General features: G+C 39.1%; 1 protein-coding gene across 4 annotated transcripts in view; it reads left to right on the top strand.

The window, feature by feature from the left end:
* Positions 1–19,743, top strand: part of CPEB3 (cytoplasmic polyadenylation element binding protein 3) — a 180,217-nt gene that overhangs the window by 94,631 nt on the left and 65,843 nt on the right. For all 4 annotated transcript variants that reach the window (XM_082630111.1, XM_082630114.1, XM_082630112.1 and 1 more), the window contains exons 5-6: positions 12,958–13,125; positions 15,093–15,182. In XM_082630111.1, coding sequence (XP_082486237.1) covers positions 12,958–13,125; positions 15,093–15,182 — 258 coding nt within the window. The remainder of the gene's footprint in view (positions 1–12,957; positions 13,126–15,092; positions 15,183–19,743) is intronic.

Below are 19,743 nucleotides of genomic sequence, written 5' to 3'. Positions count from 1 at the left end.
TAGGTGAATATTGGCAGAACCTAATATGTGTTTGAGTTACCAATGAAACCTATCATGATGGAATCATATCATCAGTTTTGTTCTCATGTGGTGGTGAAGAAAAACATTTGTATAGTTGATTACTTTTTAACCATGGAAATAAAGACCATTTAACATTTGTTAATCTTATAATTTTACAATTTCAAGTATAGAAAATAATATTACTAGAAATCATTTTGTAACATATTTTTTTATTATTGCTAGGAAATTGGTGGCTCTCGGGAAGGAATAGAGAAGGACGTATCTGGGGGGTAGACAACAGGAACTATTCTCTTCTTAGGCACTGATCGATCACCAGATCTTGTCAGTATTGTCCTTCTAGTTTCTCAGGGCTTAACCCTCCCTTTCCATTCTATTGTTTCATCTCTCTGAAACACCACTTTGTCCTTCTCACCCTTGTTCTCCATTCAGGATCCCTATCATCTGGCTTCTCCCTGTTTCACCAGCTTCATCTTCTCCATTTTTCCCCCCTCACCTTCCTCTGACCAATCCCTGTGCTTTCCAACTCTCTAGCTATTGCAAATACTGTCCACCCTTCCTCTCATTTACTTAACTAAAACCTATCTTTAGTTCATGTATTCACCCTTCCTCTCATTTACTTAACTAAAGCCTATCCTTAGTTCATGCATTCAAGCCTAACTCAAGCCTAACCCCTTCCAGGAAGCCTTGCCCAGTGGCTTTACAGGCAGTGTTTTCCTCTGCTTCTGTTGCCTTACGTTCTTTCTGTCTTTTCTGTATGCCCTGATTCTTCAACTGGAGATAGGTTCTTTGAGGACAGTTGTCTCTTGTGCCTAACACTGTGACCTACATATAGTTAGCACTTATTAAATGCTTATTGATGAGGATTGTTTGGAAGTAAAACCCCATATCTATGCAGACCAGAGTTTGGCATTATATTTTTTCAAAATTATTTTATATTTAAAAATCATAGTATACTAAATACTAGACATCAAGAATATAAGATCACCTGTAGTTTTCTAAACTGCTGAAAAAATATTTACTCTTCCTATTTCTGTGTTACCTTCCTCATTTTTATTTGTAAGGTTTGACTTAATCATTTTCAGAAGCCATGATCATCTTTGCATCACGTGCTAAACACTGCCTAGAATGACCTGGTCACTGCTTTTCATAAGTCTGCAGTTTGATAGTTGTAGATGAAGAAGATAACGGCAAAAGAGAGAGAGAGAGAGAGAGAGAGTGTGTAAAGTTGAAAAAGAAGAGTCACCTTTTTAAAATGTAGTGACAAAGTCATATGGGATGGAGCAGGTGTACCTCATATCCACTGTCATTCCTTGAAATATACTCATCTGGGCCAGCATTACATAGTATAAATTTGATGATCTGGCAGATTTCCTCATGGCATTTATTTGTGTGATCAGGGATTATATTAGTGCTTGATTTCTTTCCTCCAAACAAAATTTAGACTTTTCTCCAAAAGCATAAAAAGTGAACCTGCTGATGTGTGTTAGCTGTAACTCATATTCTATGCTTTACATACATGTTGATAAACATTTTAGGAATAGAGGGCAAAGAGAATTATCTGTGACAGTTTTGAGATCTGTCAGCAAAAATTAGTCAATGAAATCTTTCACCTCTCCTGGAAAAGCTTCCTGGAATAGGTAGAATTTCAGGAACTATTTGGATGATGGAAGAGGAGTAGGAAGCAAAGCACTCCAGGTATCTGATTCAACTTAAAAGAAAGCTTTGAGGTGAGATTGGCATGACCAGATGCTTGGAACATATGTCTGTGAGTGGATGCAGTGGGGGCCAGCTGGAGAGGAGAAGTTGGCAGTGAGATGGTCTGTGCTGCCGTGATGAATGGTTTTTGACACAGATAATGTCAGGCTTTAGAAAGAGAGTTTCATGATACAAGTAATGAAAACAGGAGAGAACTTGGACATCAGTTGACAGCTTGGATGGGGAATCAAGTGTTGGAGGGTAGACTCTTTGGCATATCAAGCGCTTCCAGTAGTACAGTTGAAGCAGTAGCAGTTGGGAAGAAGAAGAATTAGATGTGAAAGAATAGGATTTGAAAATGAATATTGACTGTACATAAAGTTTTAAAATATTCAATTATATTTCCCATTGATATCCACTTTTATTTTAGAGATGGGTTTCAGTAGACAAAAGTTGATTTTCCTTGTGGAATCAAAATGACAGCAAAGAATCTTAACCTCTTCTTTCCAGAGTGTTCCTTCACAAGTTTTTTTTTTTTAAATATCTTTATTGGAGTATAATTGCTTTACAATGTTGTGTTAGTTTCTGCTGTATAACAAAGTGAATCAGCTATATGTATACATATATCCCCATATCCCCTCCCTCTTGCGTCCTCCTCCCACCCTCCCTATCCCACCCCTCTAGGTGATCACAAAACACAGAGCTGATCTCCCTGTGCTATGTGGCTGCTTCCCACTAGCTATCTATTTTACATTTGGTAGTGTATATATGTCCATGCCACTCTCTCACTTCGTCCCAGCTTACCCTTCCCCCTCCCTGTGTCCTCAAGTCCATTCTCTACATCTGTGTCTTTATTCCTGTCCTGCCCCTAGGTTCTTCAGAACCATTTTTTCTTTTTTTTAGATTCCATATATATGTGTTAGCCTACGGTATTTGTTTTTCTCTTTCTGACTTACTTCACTCTGTATGACAGACTCTCAGTCCATCTACCTCACTATAAATAACTCAATTTCATTTTTTTATAGCTGAGTAATATTCCATTGTATATATGTGCCACATCTTCTTTATCCATTCATCTGTCGATGGACACTTAGGTTGCTTCCATGTCCTGGCTATTGTAAATAGAGCTGCAATGAACATTTTGGTACCTGACTCTTATTGAATTACGGTTTTCTCCAGGTATATATATGCCCAGTAGTGGGATTGCTGGGTCATATTGTAGTTCTATTTTTAGTTTTTTAAGGAACCTCCATACTGTTCTCCATAGTGGCTGTATCAATTTAAATTCCCACCAACAGTGCAAGAGGGTTCCCTTTTCTCCACACCCTCGCCAGCATTTATTGTTTGTAGGTTTTTTGATGATGGCCATTCTGACTGGTGTGAGATGATATCTCATTGTAGTTTTGATTTGCATTTCTCTAATGATTAGTGATGTTGAGCATCCTTTCATGTGTTTGTTGGCAATCTGTATATCTTCTTTGGAGAAATGTCTGTTTAGGTCTTCTGCCCATTTTTGGATTGAGTTGTTTGTTTTTTTGATATTGAGCTGCATGAGCTGCTTGTATATTTTGGAGATGAATCCTTTGTCAGTTGCTTCATTTGCAAATATTTTCTCCCATTCTGAGGGTTGTCTTTTGGTCTTGTTTATGGTTTCCTTTGCTGTGCAAAATCTTTTAAGTTTCATTAGGTCCCATTTGTTTATTTTTGTTTTTATTTCCATTTCTCTAGGAGGTGGGTCAAAAAGGATCTTGCTGTGATTTATGGCATAGAATGTTCTGCCTATGCTTTCCTCTAAGAGTTTGATAGTGTCTGGCCTTACATTTAGGTCTTTAATCCATTTTGAGTTTATTTTTGTGTATGGTGTTAGGGAGTGTTCTAATTTCATTCTTTTACATATAGCTGTCCAGTTTTCCCAGAACCACTTATTGAAGAGGTTGTCTTTTCTCCATTGTATATTCTTGCCTCCTTTATCAAAGATAAGGTGACCATATGTGCGTGGGTTTATCTCTGGGCTTTCTATCCTGATCCATTGATCTATATTTCTGTTTTTGTGCCAATACCATACTGTCTTGATTCCTGTAGCTTTGTAGTATGGTCTGAAGGCCAGGAGCCTGATTCCTCCAGCTCCATTTTTCTCAAGACTGCTTTGGCTATTCGGGGTCTTTTGTGTTTCCATACAAATTGTGAAATTTTTTGTTCTAGTTCTGTGAAAAATGCCATTGGTAGTTTGATAGGGATTGCATTGAATCTGTAGATTGCTTTGTTTTCCTATGCAGCTGCAGCCCCTGTTAGAAACTAGCCTGATAGCTAGTGTCATACATGATCTTTGCCTACACATTAAACAGCACACATGATTAAAATATATGTTGTGTTTTCATTTCACATGAGTTTTTATGGTCTCTGGGAGACTTTTGTCCATAAACGGAGATGTTGGCTATGCCAGTGCTTTAGATGTTTAACAGAATTTCTTAGTTAAAGAGCAGCCAGGAAAATATGAAAGATCTTTTTAAGTAATGTGAATGAGCAAATGGAAAGAATGATTGGAGTCACTTTACTGTTGGATTTACTGTGGATTGGTGTTACTATTGTAAAATGTACTTCGGTGTATATTTAATCCATAAAAATCTATTGAAATTAATGGATGATTTAGTCAATAAAAAAGGTTCTAAGAATCCAGTAAAACAAACTTGGGTATCAAGTTGGAGTTAGGTCTTTCTGCCAAAAGCCTGCCCAAAGGAGGAGAGATCAGCTGTATCAGTGAGACCATGGTACAAACATGCCATCCTGCTAATTCAAACTGGGGTTATGTGAGCTTTCTTGTCTAAAGGAATGGATGGTCCCAGAGTGAAACATGAACAGCTGAAGAAATATCTGAGTGTTCATAGCTATAGTGCCTGAAGTATTGCTGCTTATAGTAATAGGAAAATTTTTCACTTTTGCAAGAAGTTGCTCTGGAAGGAGGCTAAACTAATAATGAAGGAGGGGTTCTGGGCTGTCCACCCTAATTTCATTCATTAAATGTTTGTGCGCCCATTATGGGTTGGATGAGGTGCTAGACCCTAGCTATCTCTTTACTGGGTGTTCACTCTAGTGGGGGAGAGAGAGGTAATACATCAGTATTAACAAATATTTTTATACTCAAAAGTTGTGATAAGTACTAGGCAGGAAAAATGGGAGGGTCCCTTTAAGGTAGGATGGTTTTCTCTGAAGAGATGTTATTTAAGCTCAAACCCAAAGGATGGAAAGACAGGATGGAAAGGATGGAAAGATTTATTTATCTTTGAATAAATGTTTTATTTTGGAAATTTCCAAACATACACAAAAATAGAATTGTTTAATGAACTGTGTACCCATCACTTAGCTTCAATGATTATCAACATTTTTGCCAATCGTGTTTCATATGTTCCCCCTCCTTTTTTCCCTTAGAATATTTTAAAGGAAATTCCAGACATCATAATACAGCTATTTTAAGAGGCTTGAAGCATAGTACTGATAAATGCTACAACATTGATAAACCTTGAAAACATTATGCTAAGTGAAAGAAGGCAATTAGAAAAGATCACATGTTGGATGATTTCACTTTTATGAAATGTCCAGAATAGGCAAATCTGTTGAGACAGAAAGTAGACTAGTGGTTGCCTAGGGCTGAGAGGGTTCAAGGAAAATGGGGAGTGACTGCTAATGGGTTAGAAGGTTGAATTGTATAGTAAGTAAATTATTTCTTAGTAGAGCTGTATTAAAAAGGAGTGGTGGGGGAGGGGAGAGGCACCTGAGGCAAGAAAGGGCTTTGTTTGTTTGAGGAAGTAAATAGAGCCCAGAATGGCTGAGCTTGGTGGGAGAGAAGGGAGGGTGTATTAAGATGAGGTTGGAGGAAGGAAGGAAATCTGATCTTGCTGGGCTTTAGCTCCTGGTAAGGATTTTGAACTTGGTCCAAGTACAAGAGGAAATCTATGAATGTTTTAAAGAATGGTCAAGTGATCAGTTTTATGTTTTTAAGAGTACTCTGGCTGTTGTTTGGAGTAGAGTGAGAGAAGTGGGTTGTCTACATTGGAATGATGGTAGTAGTCTAGGCAAGAGATGATGGTGCTTTAGGATAGGATGATGGCAGTGGAGTTGGAAAGAAGTGAACAAATGGGGTTTTATGTAAGAGTTTTGTGTAATAAAAGGAATGCTGGGACTTCCTTGGTGGTCCAGTGGGTAAGACTCCAAGCTCCCAGTGCAGGGGGCCCGGGTTTGATCCCTGGTCGGGGAACTAGATGCCACATGCATGTCGCAACTAAGAAGCCCTCGTGCTGCAACTAAGACGTCCGTGTGTCGCAACTAAAAACAATCCCGCATGCCGAGACCCCGCAACTAAAGATCCCACAAGCCACAGCGAAGATCCCATGTGCCGCAACTAAGACCTGGTGCAGACTAAATAAATAAATAAATAAATAAATAAAAATTAAAAAAAAAAAAGGAATGTTGCTGCCCCCAGAGATTTGAAACCTTTCATCTAGTTCAAATCTCTCATTATGTAAATGAGACTCAGTTAAGTGAAATGTCCAAGGTCACAGAGTAAAACAACCTAGGCTGGAATCTATCTTGACTTATAGGCAGTTTTTTTTTTCTTAAGGGAGACATGCTTCATAATCCATTTTTTAAAAAAATCCCCAGAGTGACTTATTTCTGAGCTCCTTGTAAAACTAAGATGGAAATGGTCAGGCTTGGAGTGGAAGTATTGGGCCAGGAGTGCCCTGGAGCTGCTGGATTGACAGCAGAGACATGGCAGCTCAGAGGTGAGGTCCAAGCAGTTTTGGCAGCACAGCATGGCTAGTGGTCTTTTGTTTTCCCCTCATAAGCTGCAGAAAATGGAGCCTCCTGGGGAAGAGTTATCTTGGACAAGCCTTCCATGCTTAACTAGGCTTTGCAGGTTTCTTATTTGGCCCTTGTCTTCCAAGGCTCCTTTAGCTTTTTTTTAAAAAATAAATTTATTTATTTATTTATTTATATTTTTAATTTTTGGCTGCGTTGGGTCTTTGTTGCTGTGCGCAGGCTTTCTCTAGTTGTGGCGAGCGGGGGCTACTCTTTGTTGTGGTGTGCGGGCTTCTCATTGCAGTGGCTTCTCTTGTTGAGGAGCACGGGCTTCAGTAGTTGTGGCTCGTGGGCTCTAGAGCACAGGCTCAGTAGTTGTGGCACACAGGCTTAGTTGCTCCACTGCATATGGGATCTCCCTGGACCAGGGGTTGAACCCGTGTCCCCTGCATTGGCAGGTGGATTCTTAACCACTGCGCCACCAGGGAAGTCCAAGGCTTCTTTAGCCTTAAGTCATCTCTACATCCAGAGATTTTTTGTCCATTTACTGGACCAAAAACTACATTCTGCTTATTAATTGAAAATAGATATCAGAAAAGCAGACCATTGGTGGAAGAGAAAGCCAAATGGCCAAAGTGCAGCAGTTGAGAAGTATTTCTCCTGCTTCTTTTGAAATATTGAATATGAATATTTTATGTGAAAGTATCATGAGATTCTAAAGCAGATTTAATGCTAGGTACATAGAATATACTTTTTGGTAAGTAACGTGACTTACTTAAAACATTTTGGTCTTGGGGAATGCCTTTTTTTTTAACATCTTTATTGGAGTATAATTGCTTTACAATGGTGTGCTAGTTTCTGCTTTATAACAAAGTGAATCAGCTATACATATACATATATCCCCATATCTCCTCCGTCTTGCGTCTCCCTCCCACCTTCCCTATCCCACCCCTCTAGGTGGTCACAAAGCACCGAGCTGATCTCCCTGTGCTATGCGGCTGCTTCTTGGGGAATGCTTTTATTAAAGAAAAGAAGTATGTCAGAGCGATACTACTTTAGTGAAGCAGGGCCTCTCATGGGACACAGTTTGGGTACATCCTCTTAAGTTTCAGTTTCTAGTAATGCATGTCCAGGAACTAAAATTATACCAGTCTTCCCAGAGACTGTTTGTCATGGGAGGATGATTTACGCCAACCAAATGAATGCACGAATACCAACCTCTTTAGTCTACTGGACAGATCAGAATACCAGTGTTTCATCTTATCATGGAGATGGATGTAACAGAAATACAGTTTCTGTGGCTGATTATTTTTCTACTAGTTCCAGAGTCACCTCTTCATAATAACAAGGCGCTAAATTAATAGAACCGCCCTTCAGGAGCTTATAATTACAGCATAGGGAAATAGATGGTTTTCAGGCTTTGGAAAGATCAAGTGAGCCATTCTGTCCCACATAGGAGTAATCCCGCCAGTATGGTCAAAGTCCTCCTATCTCCTGTTGATATGAGCTGGGTAAATGCTGCAAGTTCTTAGTCTACCCTTCTGTCTTTTAAATGCTTCCTGCATGCTAACTTTTTGTTCCATCAGTACTTGAGGCAGTCATGTTACAGTAAGGTTGACTAGATTCTAGATTTTGTATTCCATTCCTGAGCATATACTTTTCTTCTTTTTTTTTTTCTTAAGTCTTTATTGAATTTGTTACAATATTGCTTCTGTTTTATGTTTTGGTTTTTTGACCCCAAGGCATGTGGGATCTTAGCTCCCCAACCAGGGATCGAACCCGCACCCCCTGCATTGGAAGGCAAAGTCTTAACCACTGGACTGCCAGGGAAGTCCCATCGTATACTTTTCTTAACTTGATTGAACTTGGATGTTTCCCAAGGCTCCATACAGTTCACACAGTGTCTCTTTTAGTGGCTGTCTGCTACAGACAGATAATCTGCATTTCAGTGGTTCTTAAGTTTGAGCATAGGAATCACTGAGGAGATTTGTTAAAAGTGTGGATTTTCAAGTTTGACCTCCATGATTCAATTTAAGTAGATCTGGGGATTGAGTTCTGAGACCTGTATTCTTAGTTCTTTAACCTACAGTTAGAGAAACATCATGTATGTGTGAATTCTTAGCAGTTTCATTTCCAGGGGCAAATTTATTACTAAAGTCTACGGTACTCTATTTCCTAATAATAAGACAGGAGTTTGGTTTTAAAACCTTGGAAAGTTTCTTAAGTACCCATAACCAATTTTTAAAACAGCCCAAATTTTTGCAATTAACATTTGGTTTTATTTTCTTTGCCAAAATACTCCGGGGAAGCTGTGGTTATGTTGGCCATGCAGAAAGAAAGTTCTCTTTGTTCCAGAATGTCTTGAACGTCTGCTGCTTCTCCTCACTGATCTGGTTCAAGACTTCCTCATCTCTCAACTGGACAGTCACAGATTTGTTCGGAATTTCACCCCATCCTCCCTCTCCCTGGGTGCAGATTGCTAGTGGAGGTGATGTAGCTATTGCAGGATTTGGGGTGGAGGGAATAACATGGTCCGGGGCATCTTAGAGAAGTCATTCTGACAGGATGGAAGATGGATTAGATGGGAGTATCAGAGTCTTCAGGGAGTGAGTGTGGTTTTTTTTTTTAAAAAGCTAGTATTAGAATGAAATAGCAAATTTGGAAAATGTGGAAATTTCCTGTTGCTTTTGTAATATATACTGTAAAACTTAATGCTTGAACAAACAGAAGGTCTCAATTTTCTAGGAACAGGATCCCACCTCTTGCCGTCCCCACACCTGTATATTGTGCACTTATTTGCACATATACTGTTTTCCCTTCTTGTCTACTGCCTCGCTTGTAACACTTACTGAATACCTATGTTATGTGCCCTTATTAGGACATGAAGATACAGTGGTGAACAAGATTAAATTGGTCCTTGTCCTAATAGAGCTTACAATTCCACGGGGTTGGGAAACGAGATACCAAATGAAAACCCGTATGATAGCATAATGGTAATAGAGGAAAAATGTTAGGAAAAGTGCTGTGAGTGGATAGAAATGGGCATCTAATCTAATCTAGAAGGTCAGGAAAGTTCTACCTGAGTTTCAGTGACTTTTCAGCTTAGACCTGAAGAATTAATAGGAACTAACTAGAAAATTGGGGAGTTGAGAGGAGGGTGTTCGTTTTGGGTTGGGGGAACACCTTGTCCTTAGGGCCTGAAGCAGGGAAGAATAATCAGGAATTTCTAAGGAGGTCTGGGTGATTGGAGGTTAGTGAACCGGAGGGAGAGGCAGCAACTATGATGAAGGAGAGAGGTAGGCAGAGGTCTTACAGTTTACAGTGTTTTTGTACTTTATCCAAATAAGGGGTGAAGGGTTTTAAGGATGGGGTGAAGAGTGTAGTTACATGTTCAGATTAATATTTGAAAATGGTGACTTTGGCTGTTTTATAGTGGGTACATCCTCTTAAGTTTCAGTTTCTAGTAATGCATGTCCAGGAACTAAAATTGTGGGGTACAAGGTAGAAAATCAGTAGACTATAAACAGGTTGTTGTATAGACTCGTTAGGCTGTTCAGGGGAGAGATGATGGCAGTCTGGACCAGGGTGTTAGGACTGAAGGTGGAGAGAACTAAATGGATTGAAGAATTAATTTGTAGCTTGAGTTGGTAGGACTTAGCGAGAGATGGCTTAGATGTGGAATATGAAAGAAAGGGATGTCAGGGATGACTCCTAGATTTCGAGATTGAATTGAGTGTGGATAATAGTCATTTTTATTGAGATTGCAGGGGATGCTAGAGGCACAGGTTTGGAGGGAAAGATAAGAGCTGTTTTGAAAGTTCTTTCTCTGTGGATTCTTTCTCTTTTTTTTTTGCGGTACGCGGGCCTCCCACCGCTGTGGCCTTTTCCGTTGCAGAGCACAGGCTCCGGACGCGCAGTCTCAGCGGCCATGGCTCACGGGCCCAGCCGCTCCGCGGCATGTGGGATCTTCCCGGACCAGGGCACGAACCCGCATCCCCTGCATCGGCAGGCGGACTCTCAACCACTGCGCCACCAGGGAAGCCCTCTCTGTGGATTCTTCACCTTAGAAACTCCCACTCCCACAAGATTCTGCTCAAAATTACCCTCCTGTGAAATCACTATAAAGCCCTCCCCACCCCTCGCTACCTTTTTCTGTAGAGCAGTAAATGGTGCTGTTGTGTCACTTGGTAAAGTCTTCTCTTAGTATTTCTCTATAATTACGTGCTTGCCTATCTCTCACCAGACTTGATTTCTTTGGCAGCGACGTCCAAATAACTATCTTATTTCTTTGGTGTTCCTGGAATGTGGATAAACATTTCTTCAAGTGTTTTCCACTGAGTTATACATGTATGTTAAAGTTTCCTTTATCTTAAATCCAGGTAATGCTAGATTAAGTGATTTTACTGCAGAACTTTTCCCAGTCTTTGTATTCTTTTTTTTTTTTTTTTTTCCAGTCTTTGTATTCTAATATGGCTTGTGAATCTCTGGGAAGGGCATAAGATGTGCAGTATTTTCCAATATTATTTAGTTCTCCCAATCCCTCCCCCCCACCAGCTTTTGTTTTCTGAGCATTTCATGTTACTAGTGTTGAGGGTAAGAGGCGGGGATAGGAACATAATGTGGGAAATGCTGATTTGGGTGTGTGAGTAGGACTAGGCACATAATTCACTGAGTGTGGACTACATGAAAAGCAAACCCGACCGCCGTGGGAGAACATCTCTGGATGTTTTGGGGAAGCTCGTTTTGCCTATAGTTGCTGCAGATCTAGTTCTTTTACCCCCAATGAACAAAACAGACATCAGGGGATGAGAATTTACTGTCTATTGTTTGTCCTTGCCAGGCTAAAAAAGCTAGGTAACACGAGGTGACAAATTTTGTTCTGTTTCTTTGTAGCTAAGCTGGGAAGAGCTGAACAAAAAATTCTTTGGTCCTTTTATTTATTAACTCTCAACATCAAAACAGTGCCTTTCTTATACCACCTGGGTTGTTCATAAAATAAACAGAGTTATATTAGTAACTTTTTTACAGAAGAATTAATGTTCAGTATTTTTCTAGGGCTATTTATATTCTGTTTTAGAGAGTTGGCTGTGGTGATGCAGAACCTAGGTCTCAGGGAAATATAGAGAGGAGAGACTAAGGAGGGAAGACAGTGTCCTGTTTTTGAAGAGTGTATGATTTATTTTAGAGGGGAATTTTTCTTTTTTTCAAAAGTTAGAGAGCTCAAGACAGTTCAATTTTAGAGTAGATCCTAGTGGAAACCTTTACTAGGAACTCACTGACTCAAACAGAAAAAAATATATATATATATATATTTTTTTTAAATAAATTTATTTTTATTTATTTTTGGCTGTGTTGGGTCTTCATTGCTACGTGCAGGCTTTCTCTAGCTGCAGCGAGCAGGTGCTACTCCTCATTGCGGTGCGCGGGCTTCTCACTGTGGTGGCTTCTCTTGTTGCGGAGCTCAGGCTCTAGATGTGCAGGCTTCAGTAGTTGTGGCGTGCAGGCTTAGTTGCTCCGCAGCATGTGGGATCTTCCCAGACCGGGGCCCGAACCCATATCCCCTGCAATGGCAGGCGGATTCTTAACCTCTGTGCCACCAGGGAAGACCTATATGTATTTTTTAAACTTAGACTTTATTTTGTGATGCCGGATGGCATTATTGTGTTAACATTTATTGACAGACTTTAACTGCTGGCATCTTCTTATGTCATGTGGAGTGGGTAGGGCCTTTACAGACTTTATTTGGCTATCGAGTTAACAATAGACATCGTTTTTTTGAGTGATATAAAATACAGCTTAGATTAGTAAAGATAGCATAACCACATCTACATCTATACTCCCATATCTTAATTTACATGTCTTCATTTACTTTCCCCACCCTTTATTATTGCGGATGTTTATTTCTAAATTGGAGTAGCTTGGAATGGCAGGGAAAACTTGATCATTTTTAGTACTGCTATCAGAGAAGTTATCAGCCTCTGTCATCAGTTTAATATCCCATCAGCTATCAGACCCAGTCTTTAGACATGAACCTCTGAAATCACCATAAAGAACAATCAGAATCTGTCAATAAAGATTACTTTTCCATTCCATTTATTTTAAGAAAACCCTGGGGAAAGGGAAAACAACTGCTGAATACTTTTAGCAGCAGTGATAGGGACTGTATGAGTAAAATGTGGTAATTTTTTTAGCAGCGAAAACAGCTGCAATTTTTGACACTTCTTCCTTAATATCAATCCAGTTGTTTCTGTGCTGTACATACCTTTACACAAAAATGATACTATAAACTTGTCTAGACCTGGTAACCTGCAGTTGCTTATTCTATTGAAAAAGTCACAGCTCAGGATATATTTTTTGGAATGCTTTGCTCTGTGCTTCAGCTCCTAATAAAGCATGTGTTGTCCAGGAAAATAATTTTAACCATAGAAACTCCCACATTTGTTTCAGGTCGATCTTCTCTGTTTCCCTTTGAAGATGCCTTCCTGGACGACAGTCACGGCGATCAGTCCTTGTCATCCGGCTTAAGTTCTCCCACTCGCTGTCAAAATGGGGAGCGAGTAGAACGCTACTCTAGAAAGGTGTTTGTTGGAGGCCTTCCTCCTGATATTGATGAAGGTACATTGCACTCACTTTATAATGACTTTATAAAGGCCAGGTTTATTATTTGTGTGATTTGACCCTACCTCTCCTTTTGAAGGCAGCTTCCGGACGTTCATATCTTGGTGTCAGGAGATGAGGATATTTGATAGATGGGGAAGTGAGAGATTGTGCACTTCAGGTCTGCTCTTCATACATAGCAGTCTTCAAACAACTTCCCATTTCCTAGTTATCTGTTTGGGGATACCTTTTAAATAATAATGAGAGCTAATATGTATGAAACTCGTACCACAAGCCCATTGTTGTGCCAGGTGCTTTACATTATCTTGTTTAATCTCCATAGCTACCCTGTAAGGCGCCTCCTACCAGCTCTGTTTTGTGGGTGAGGAAACTAAGGATCAGAGAGAAACAGCTTATCCAGGGTAATGCAGCTAATGGTGCAGCTGGAGTCAAAATCAGTCTGATTCCAGAGCTTTTGCTCCTATCCATCACACCATACCATCTCATATTTTAATGTAGATACCTATTAATGAAAAACCCCCTTGCCTTTAAAAGAATGAAGACTTATTGGAATATTTCCTAATAATATTTTTGAGATACTGCCAATCCAAAAGTGAATTTCACTTATGCCTAAACCCAGCCAACATATAGTAGGTTATCAATAACTATTTGTTGAATGGACAAATGAAATAGAATTGTGACAAAGTTACCTCAAGGGAAATAACAGTGGCTCTAATTCTAGTAGGCTTTGGATCTGCTATAAAAACATTGTTAAAGCAGAAGTGTTTTGCCAGTATTATTTAAGCTATGATATTCCTCTAATTTATCATGATTTTCTTTTTTTCATAATGAGAGAAGAATAGTCTCTAAAAATAGTTTTACTTTAGGCTTACTGCTTTAAAGTTGTACATTTGCCTCTAAACTATTCTTCTACTAGTGTTAATCTCATCCATGGATTGGATTTTTCTTTAAGACCAAGTTTTTGATCATGGCTGAGAGAGTGGCAACTTAAACCTGATTAGGAGCTTAGTTATAACCTTCAGCTTTGAGTCAAAAGTCAGAAGGAAAAGATAAATTTGTTAAGCTATAACTTTTGAAACATTTTCTTTATAGTCTGTGTAGTAGGTATGTATGAGAGAAAGAGACCATTGGCTTTAGCTTTTTCTTATCCCTAAATAGAATTACCTACTTATTGTCCCTACTCCTCACCAAAGGAATAATATTTCTAAAACAATCTTAATAATAATCTAAGATTAATAATCTTAGAGATTATTTCACCACACAAGTGGAAGTGTATTTTAAATATTTTGTGTATTTTTGCCTCTTTTTCTAAAAACAGAGAACATTCCTATTTTTAGCATCTCCTTTTTACTTGACAGAGAGGTCACCTTAGCTAATGTCAGATTTTTTTCCTTCCAAATTCTTTATATCAGGTTTATTGGAAGTGAAGAAGGGAAGTGAATTATAGTTAGAAACACATTCTGCATTGTTGACATACAATGGTATTTCATTAGTAAGTTTGACTTCTGTAAAAATGCTTTAGAATATAGCTCTCAAAACATTTTAAAATAGGACTTCCCTGGTGGCGCAGTGGTTGAGAATCTGCCTGCCAACGCAGGGGACACGGGTTCAAGCCCTGGTCTGGGAAGATCCCACATGCCGCGGAGCAACTAAGCTTGTGTGCCACAGTTACTGAGCCCGCATGCTACAACTACTGAAGCTGGCACGCCCTAGAGCCTGTGCTCCACAACAAGAGGAACCACCGCAATGGGAAGCCTGCGCACTGCAACGAAGAGTAACCCCCGCTCACCGCAAATAGAGAAAGCCCTCGTGCAGCAACAAAGACCCAACGCAGCCAAAAATAAATAAATAAATAAATAAATTTAAAAAAGAAAAAAACATTTTAAAATAAAAAGACATGTTTTGTGCTATTCTGTTTGCAGTATTATTTTCTCTTCTGCTAAGAGTCCTTCTTTGTTTTGTAGATGAGATCACTGCCAGCTTTCGCAGGTTTGGACCTCTCGTCGTAGACTGGCCTCACAAAGCTGAAAGCAAGTCGTATTTTCCTCCTAAAGGTAATGCGCTTAAAATGTCTGCACTGCCTGCCTATTGGAGAGCTAACATGATAATTCAGTAAAAGGCAGCCTTTTAACTCTGAAAATAGCTGTTGACTTTTTCCCTCCAATTAAGAAAACATTTTAATGTTGATCATCTTTTAATATTTTACTGTTTCCACTTGGAGACTATTCTCCCAGGAGCACACTGATTGTTTTGTGGCATCTACTTTTATTGACAGTGAGAGCCTGTGAGTTTATTGTGAACGAGCCTTGGCTAACTTTTCATTAACTGAGAGAAGAGATCTAGGGTTTTGAGGAATGCCAGCAATGGAAAAGAAAAGATTGTTTTGAGTCAAATTTTATTAGTAGCCCATGGCCCTGTGGTTTTATAGATCTTATAAACCCCAAACTTGGGAAAGCTAGTGACTGAAGAATGACATTATATAAAATTACTTTTATCCATGTCTCTATCTTAAGTGACTTAGCTTTTAACAGGTAGAGGGCATGCTAACAAAGGACTCTTTACATGACCTTGCTTCCCTTATTTTTTTTTTTTTATTTTTTATTTTTTGGCGGTATGCGGGCCTCTCACTGTTGTGGCCTCTCCCGTTGGGGAGCACAGGCTCCGGACGCGCAGGCTCAGCGGCCATGGCTCATGGGCCCAGCCGCTCCGCGGCATGTGGGATCTTCCCGGACCGGGGCACAAACCCGTGTCCCTTGCATCAGCAGGCGGACTCTCAACCACTGCGCCACCAGGGAAGCCCCGAACTTCCCTTATTTTTGATAGGCTTTTTTGTTAGTATATGAGGGCATGAAAATATAGCTCCTTGTTTATAGTTTGTCATTTCTATGGAATCTAGGGAACTTTTCTGGTGATATTAATTCTACATATGTTCCTAGATTTATATTGAAGAGTGTTTTGAGTTAAAGAGAAAGTTTTCTTCTTGTGTTATGTTCTGTATGTTTCAAGGATGTCCTTCATCTCTAAGGAATTGGGTTTTGATGTGTATTATTGTGTAACAGTACTCACCACAAGAAGATGGAGTCAAAATACTTGTCCTTCCTGGGCCTTATATAGGAATCAAATTATAGCTTAACCTAGGAAAGGCAGGAGCTTCCTTTTATGTCTGGTTTATTAGATTTGTCACCTGTACTTCTCCCCACTCTCTTTATAGCCTATGAAAAATAATATAAGGCTGTTTGTTTGCTTTTAACATTCTTCTGTTAATCTTCTCCAATAATTTTTAAAATTAAAATTAAGTTTTATGTTAGACAAAAAAGATAAAGATCATCATGCTGATTATTTCAGTGAAGGAATGTATTCACTTTGTGGTGCATGTATAACACTAAAGAAACATGTTTAAAACATGTTTTTAAGAATGCTAATGGTTTGTTTAATCAGAATAGTGGTATTTCAGTGAATGAATGAGTTCACCACACTGTGCTGCATGTAATACACTCTGTAAAGTCACATGTATAATAAGATGTTCCTGAGAGTACTAGCTGCACGTGTGAATGAAGGCAGAGTTATTTCAGTGGAAGAATGTATTCACCACACTGTGGTGCATGTAACACACTCTGTAAAATGACATGTATAAAAGATATTTCTAAGAGTACTAGTTGAAAAAAAAAATCATCATTCTGAGAAGGTTATAAAAATGATTCTGGGGGCTTCCCTGGTGGCGCAGTGGTTGAGAGTCCGCCTGCCGATGCAGGGGACATGGGTTCGTGCCCCAGTCCGGGAAGATCCCACATGCCGCGGAGCGGCTGGGCCCGTGTGCCATGTCCGCTGAGCCTGCGCGTCCGGAGCCTGTGCTCCGCAACGGGAGAGGCCACAACAGTGAGAGGCCTGCATACCACAGAAAAAAAAAAAAAAAAAAAAGATTCTGGGATAAAAGGTGTCAGGCGATCATTGTAAAAAATAAAAATGAAGATAAGCACATCTATGGTCATGTCCAAAGAAAATTATCCTAAATCTACCTCTGTCAGAGATAATCACTGTATACATTTTATTAAATATCCTTCTTATATCTCTTTATGAATATATACATTTATATGAAATTTTAAATTTTACATAAATGAGATCACACTATATATGCTGTTTAATAACCTGCATTTCCCCCCCAGCAATGTCAGCATCTTTCTGTAAGAAACCTGTATTATCCTTAATGACCTTGTTTTATTTAATCAGTCCTACTGATGGTCATTTAAGTTGCTTTCAGTTGTTTTTTCTCATGGATGATGCTTCAGTGAATATCCTTGTACCTTCATTTTTTTTGCTTTTTTCTAATTACCTCTTAGGGTGAATTTCCAGAAGTGAGGTACATATTTATACGTACTGCCAAGCTGCCCTTAACAAAGGTCATACACATTTATGTTCCCACTAATAGTTCCTGATTCGTAAAACTTTGTTTTATTGAGGGTCTGGCGATATGGCTCTTTTTCGATCTTTGCCAATCTGATGGTTAAAATAACGTCTTTTTTGGCATTTTTTTCTCTTACTGGCCATTTGAATTTATTATTTTACTTTCTTACATCAACATCTCATTTCCCTCTGGAATTTATAATGGAGTAAGTCAGAAAAAAGGATCCAGCTTTATTTTTCCCGGTATCATGCCAGTTGTCCCAGCAGTCATTTATTGACAGTTCCATTTTTTCCTCATTGATTTGAGTCATTAGAATTAAGTATTGGTTGGAAGGTCATCTCTTCTGTTTCCCTACATTGAATTTCAAAGACTTAGTTTTAAAAAAAGGTAAAGAATTTCATTAGTAATTTTGTTTACATGTTAGAATGATAGTTTTTTGGATATTTTGGATTAAATAAAGTATATTAAAATTAACTTCTGTTTCTTTTTAACTTTTTAAATGTAGATATTGGAAAATTTTAAATTACATATGTGACTCATATATTTTTTGGACAGCACACCTGCAGAACACGAGTCAGCAAACTATCTTTGGCCTGTGAGCTAAGCATGGTTTTTATATTTTTAAGGGTTGTAGAAACACACACACACACACACACACACACACACACACACACACACACACAGAGAGAGATGAATAGCTAACAGAGACTATACGTGGCCCTCAAATCCCTTTGCAAAAAGTTTATTGACTCCTGTTCTAAAATAGCCCAGAGAATTGTTCATTTAGCTTCTGAGACATCCAGTGACAAAGGAGGCAGTTTATTTCAGAGGAAGTCTATGTATTTGCAGACCTAACTAATTATTAAATTTTGTTCTTCTATTGAAGATGGTCACTGTAAAAAGTAAAAATGAAGATAAACATATATGGTCATGCAATCTTTACCCAGTGGTCAATTGTGTTCGATAAAGTAAAACTGAGTCATTATTGTGACATATATTTCTCGGTACTTAAAGAACTGTCAGTTTCTCTTTAAGTCTTCTCTTTTCCAAGCTACATATTTTCACATCTCTAGTCATACCTTATGCCTAATGGATTCTGGACCACCATTATTCTTGTTTGCCTTTTCTGTGCATATGTCATCTCTACAATATCCTACTTAAATTTGTTTCTGAGAGTTGAAGAGAGAACATTTGGTTTGGTATGAGCAGTATAGAGTTTAGCAGCTCTATGAACTCCGTGGTTTTGGTACCACTCCTATGTAACAGCACAATAATATAGAAATTGTAGAACGTGAGAGAAAGTGCCCTTATTTTATAGCTGAGGTTAAGTGTTGAGATGGACTAGGGAGAGCCAGGCCAAGAAGAGAATCTGGATCTCCTGATTCTGGTCCTTAGGCTTGCATCCTCTGAGAGCAGATTGCCTTTCTGGTGATTTTGGGGTCAAGTAGGAGAAATAATTATACTGTTGGCTCCTGTTGTGTTTTTCTCTCAGCTAAAGTCTGAAGGTTGACCTAGTTTGGAAGGACCTAAAGAAATTTGGTGTTATTCCAAGATTGAAGTAACTTTGGGAATCCATGCCCATTGCTTTGAACATTGGGAACATCTAAGTAGTTCACCCCAAACTGTTCTGTGCCTTCTTAATAATACCTCCTCATGCTGTTTCTATTTTTCCTTAAATTCCTTAGGTTTTAATTCAGGTCAGGGCTTTTTTGGTAATCCCCCTATTGCCGATTATAGTTTTCTTAGGTCACCTCAGCTTGGCCATAAGGCACAGTTCCTTTGGCTGTATGCTTTAGGCTCATGTGTAAATAAGAGGAAAATATGAATCATCCACTATTGAGTCCTCCTGTCTTTTTCTCAGAAAGTTTATGCCTAATGAAATAAACAGAACCATTCATGTATCCAGCAGGTATACCTGTACAGATGTGGAGTACGGTTTGTAAAACCATGGCCATTTCAGTGGACTGTGGAGAACTTAATATCCACGTAGAGAAACAGTGACCAAGCATGTCAGCTGTCCCCTTAAGTGTTGTTGGGCCAGCAGAGTGGGAGGTGATGGAGACTGGGGTTCTCTCCAGCACAAAGCCACTGAGGCATTTGCTCAACTCTTTGAGGATATGCAGAGCCCTCTGGATCATTTGTCTGTGGGCCACAACCAGGTAATTGCTTGGTGTTCTCCAGAGCACCTCTGAGAACCTGGAAGGCGAAAGAAG

Source organism: Mesoplodon mirus, assembly GCF_964341445.2.
Source record: "Mesoplodon mirus genome assembly, chromosome: 2".
NCBI lineage: Eukaryota > Metazoa > Chordata > Mammalia > Artiodactyla > Ziphiidae > Mesoplodon > Mesoplodon mirus.
The sequence above is the reverse complement of the archived record's forward strand: the minus strand, read 5'-3'. Positions and strand labels throughout refer to the sequence as shown.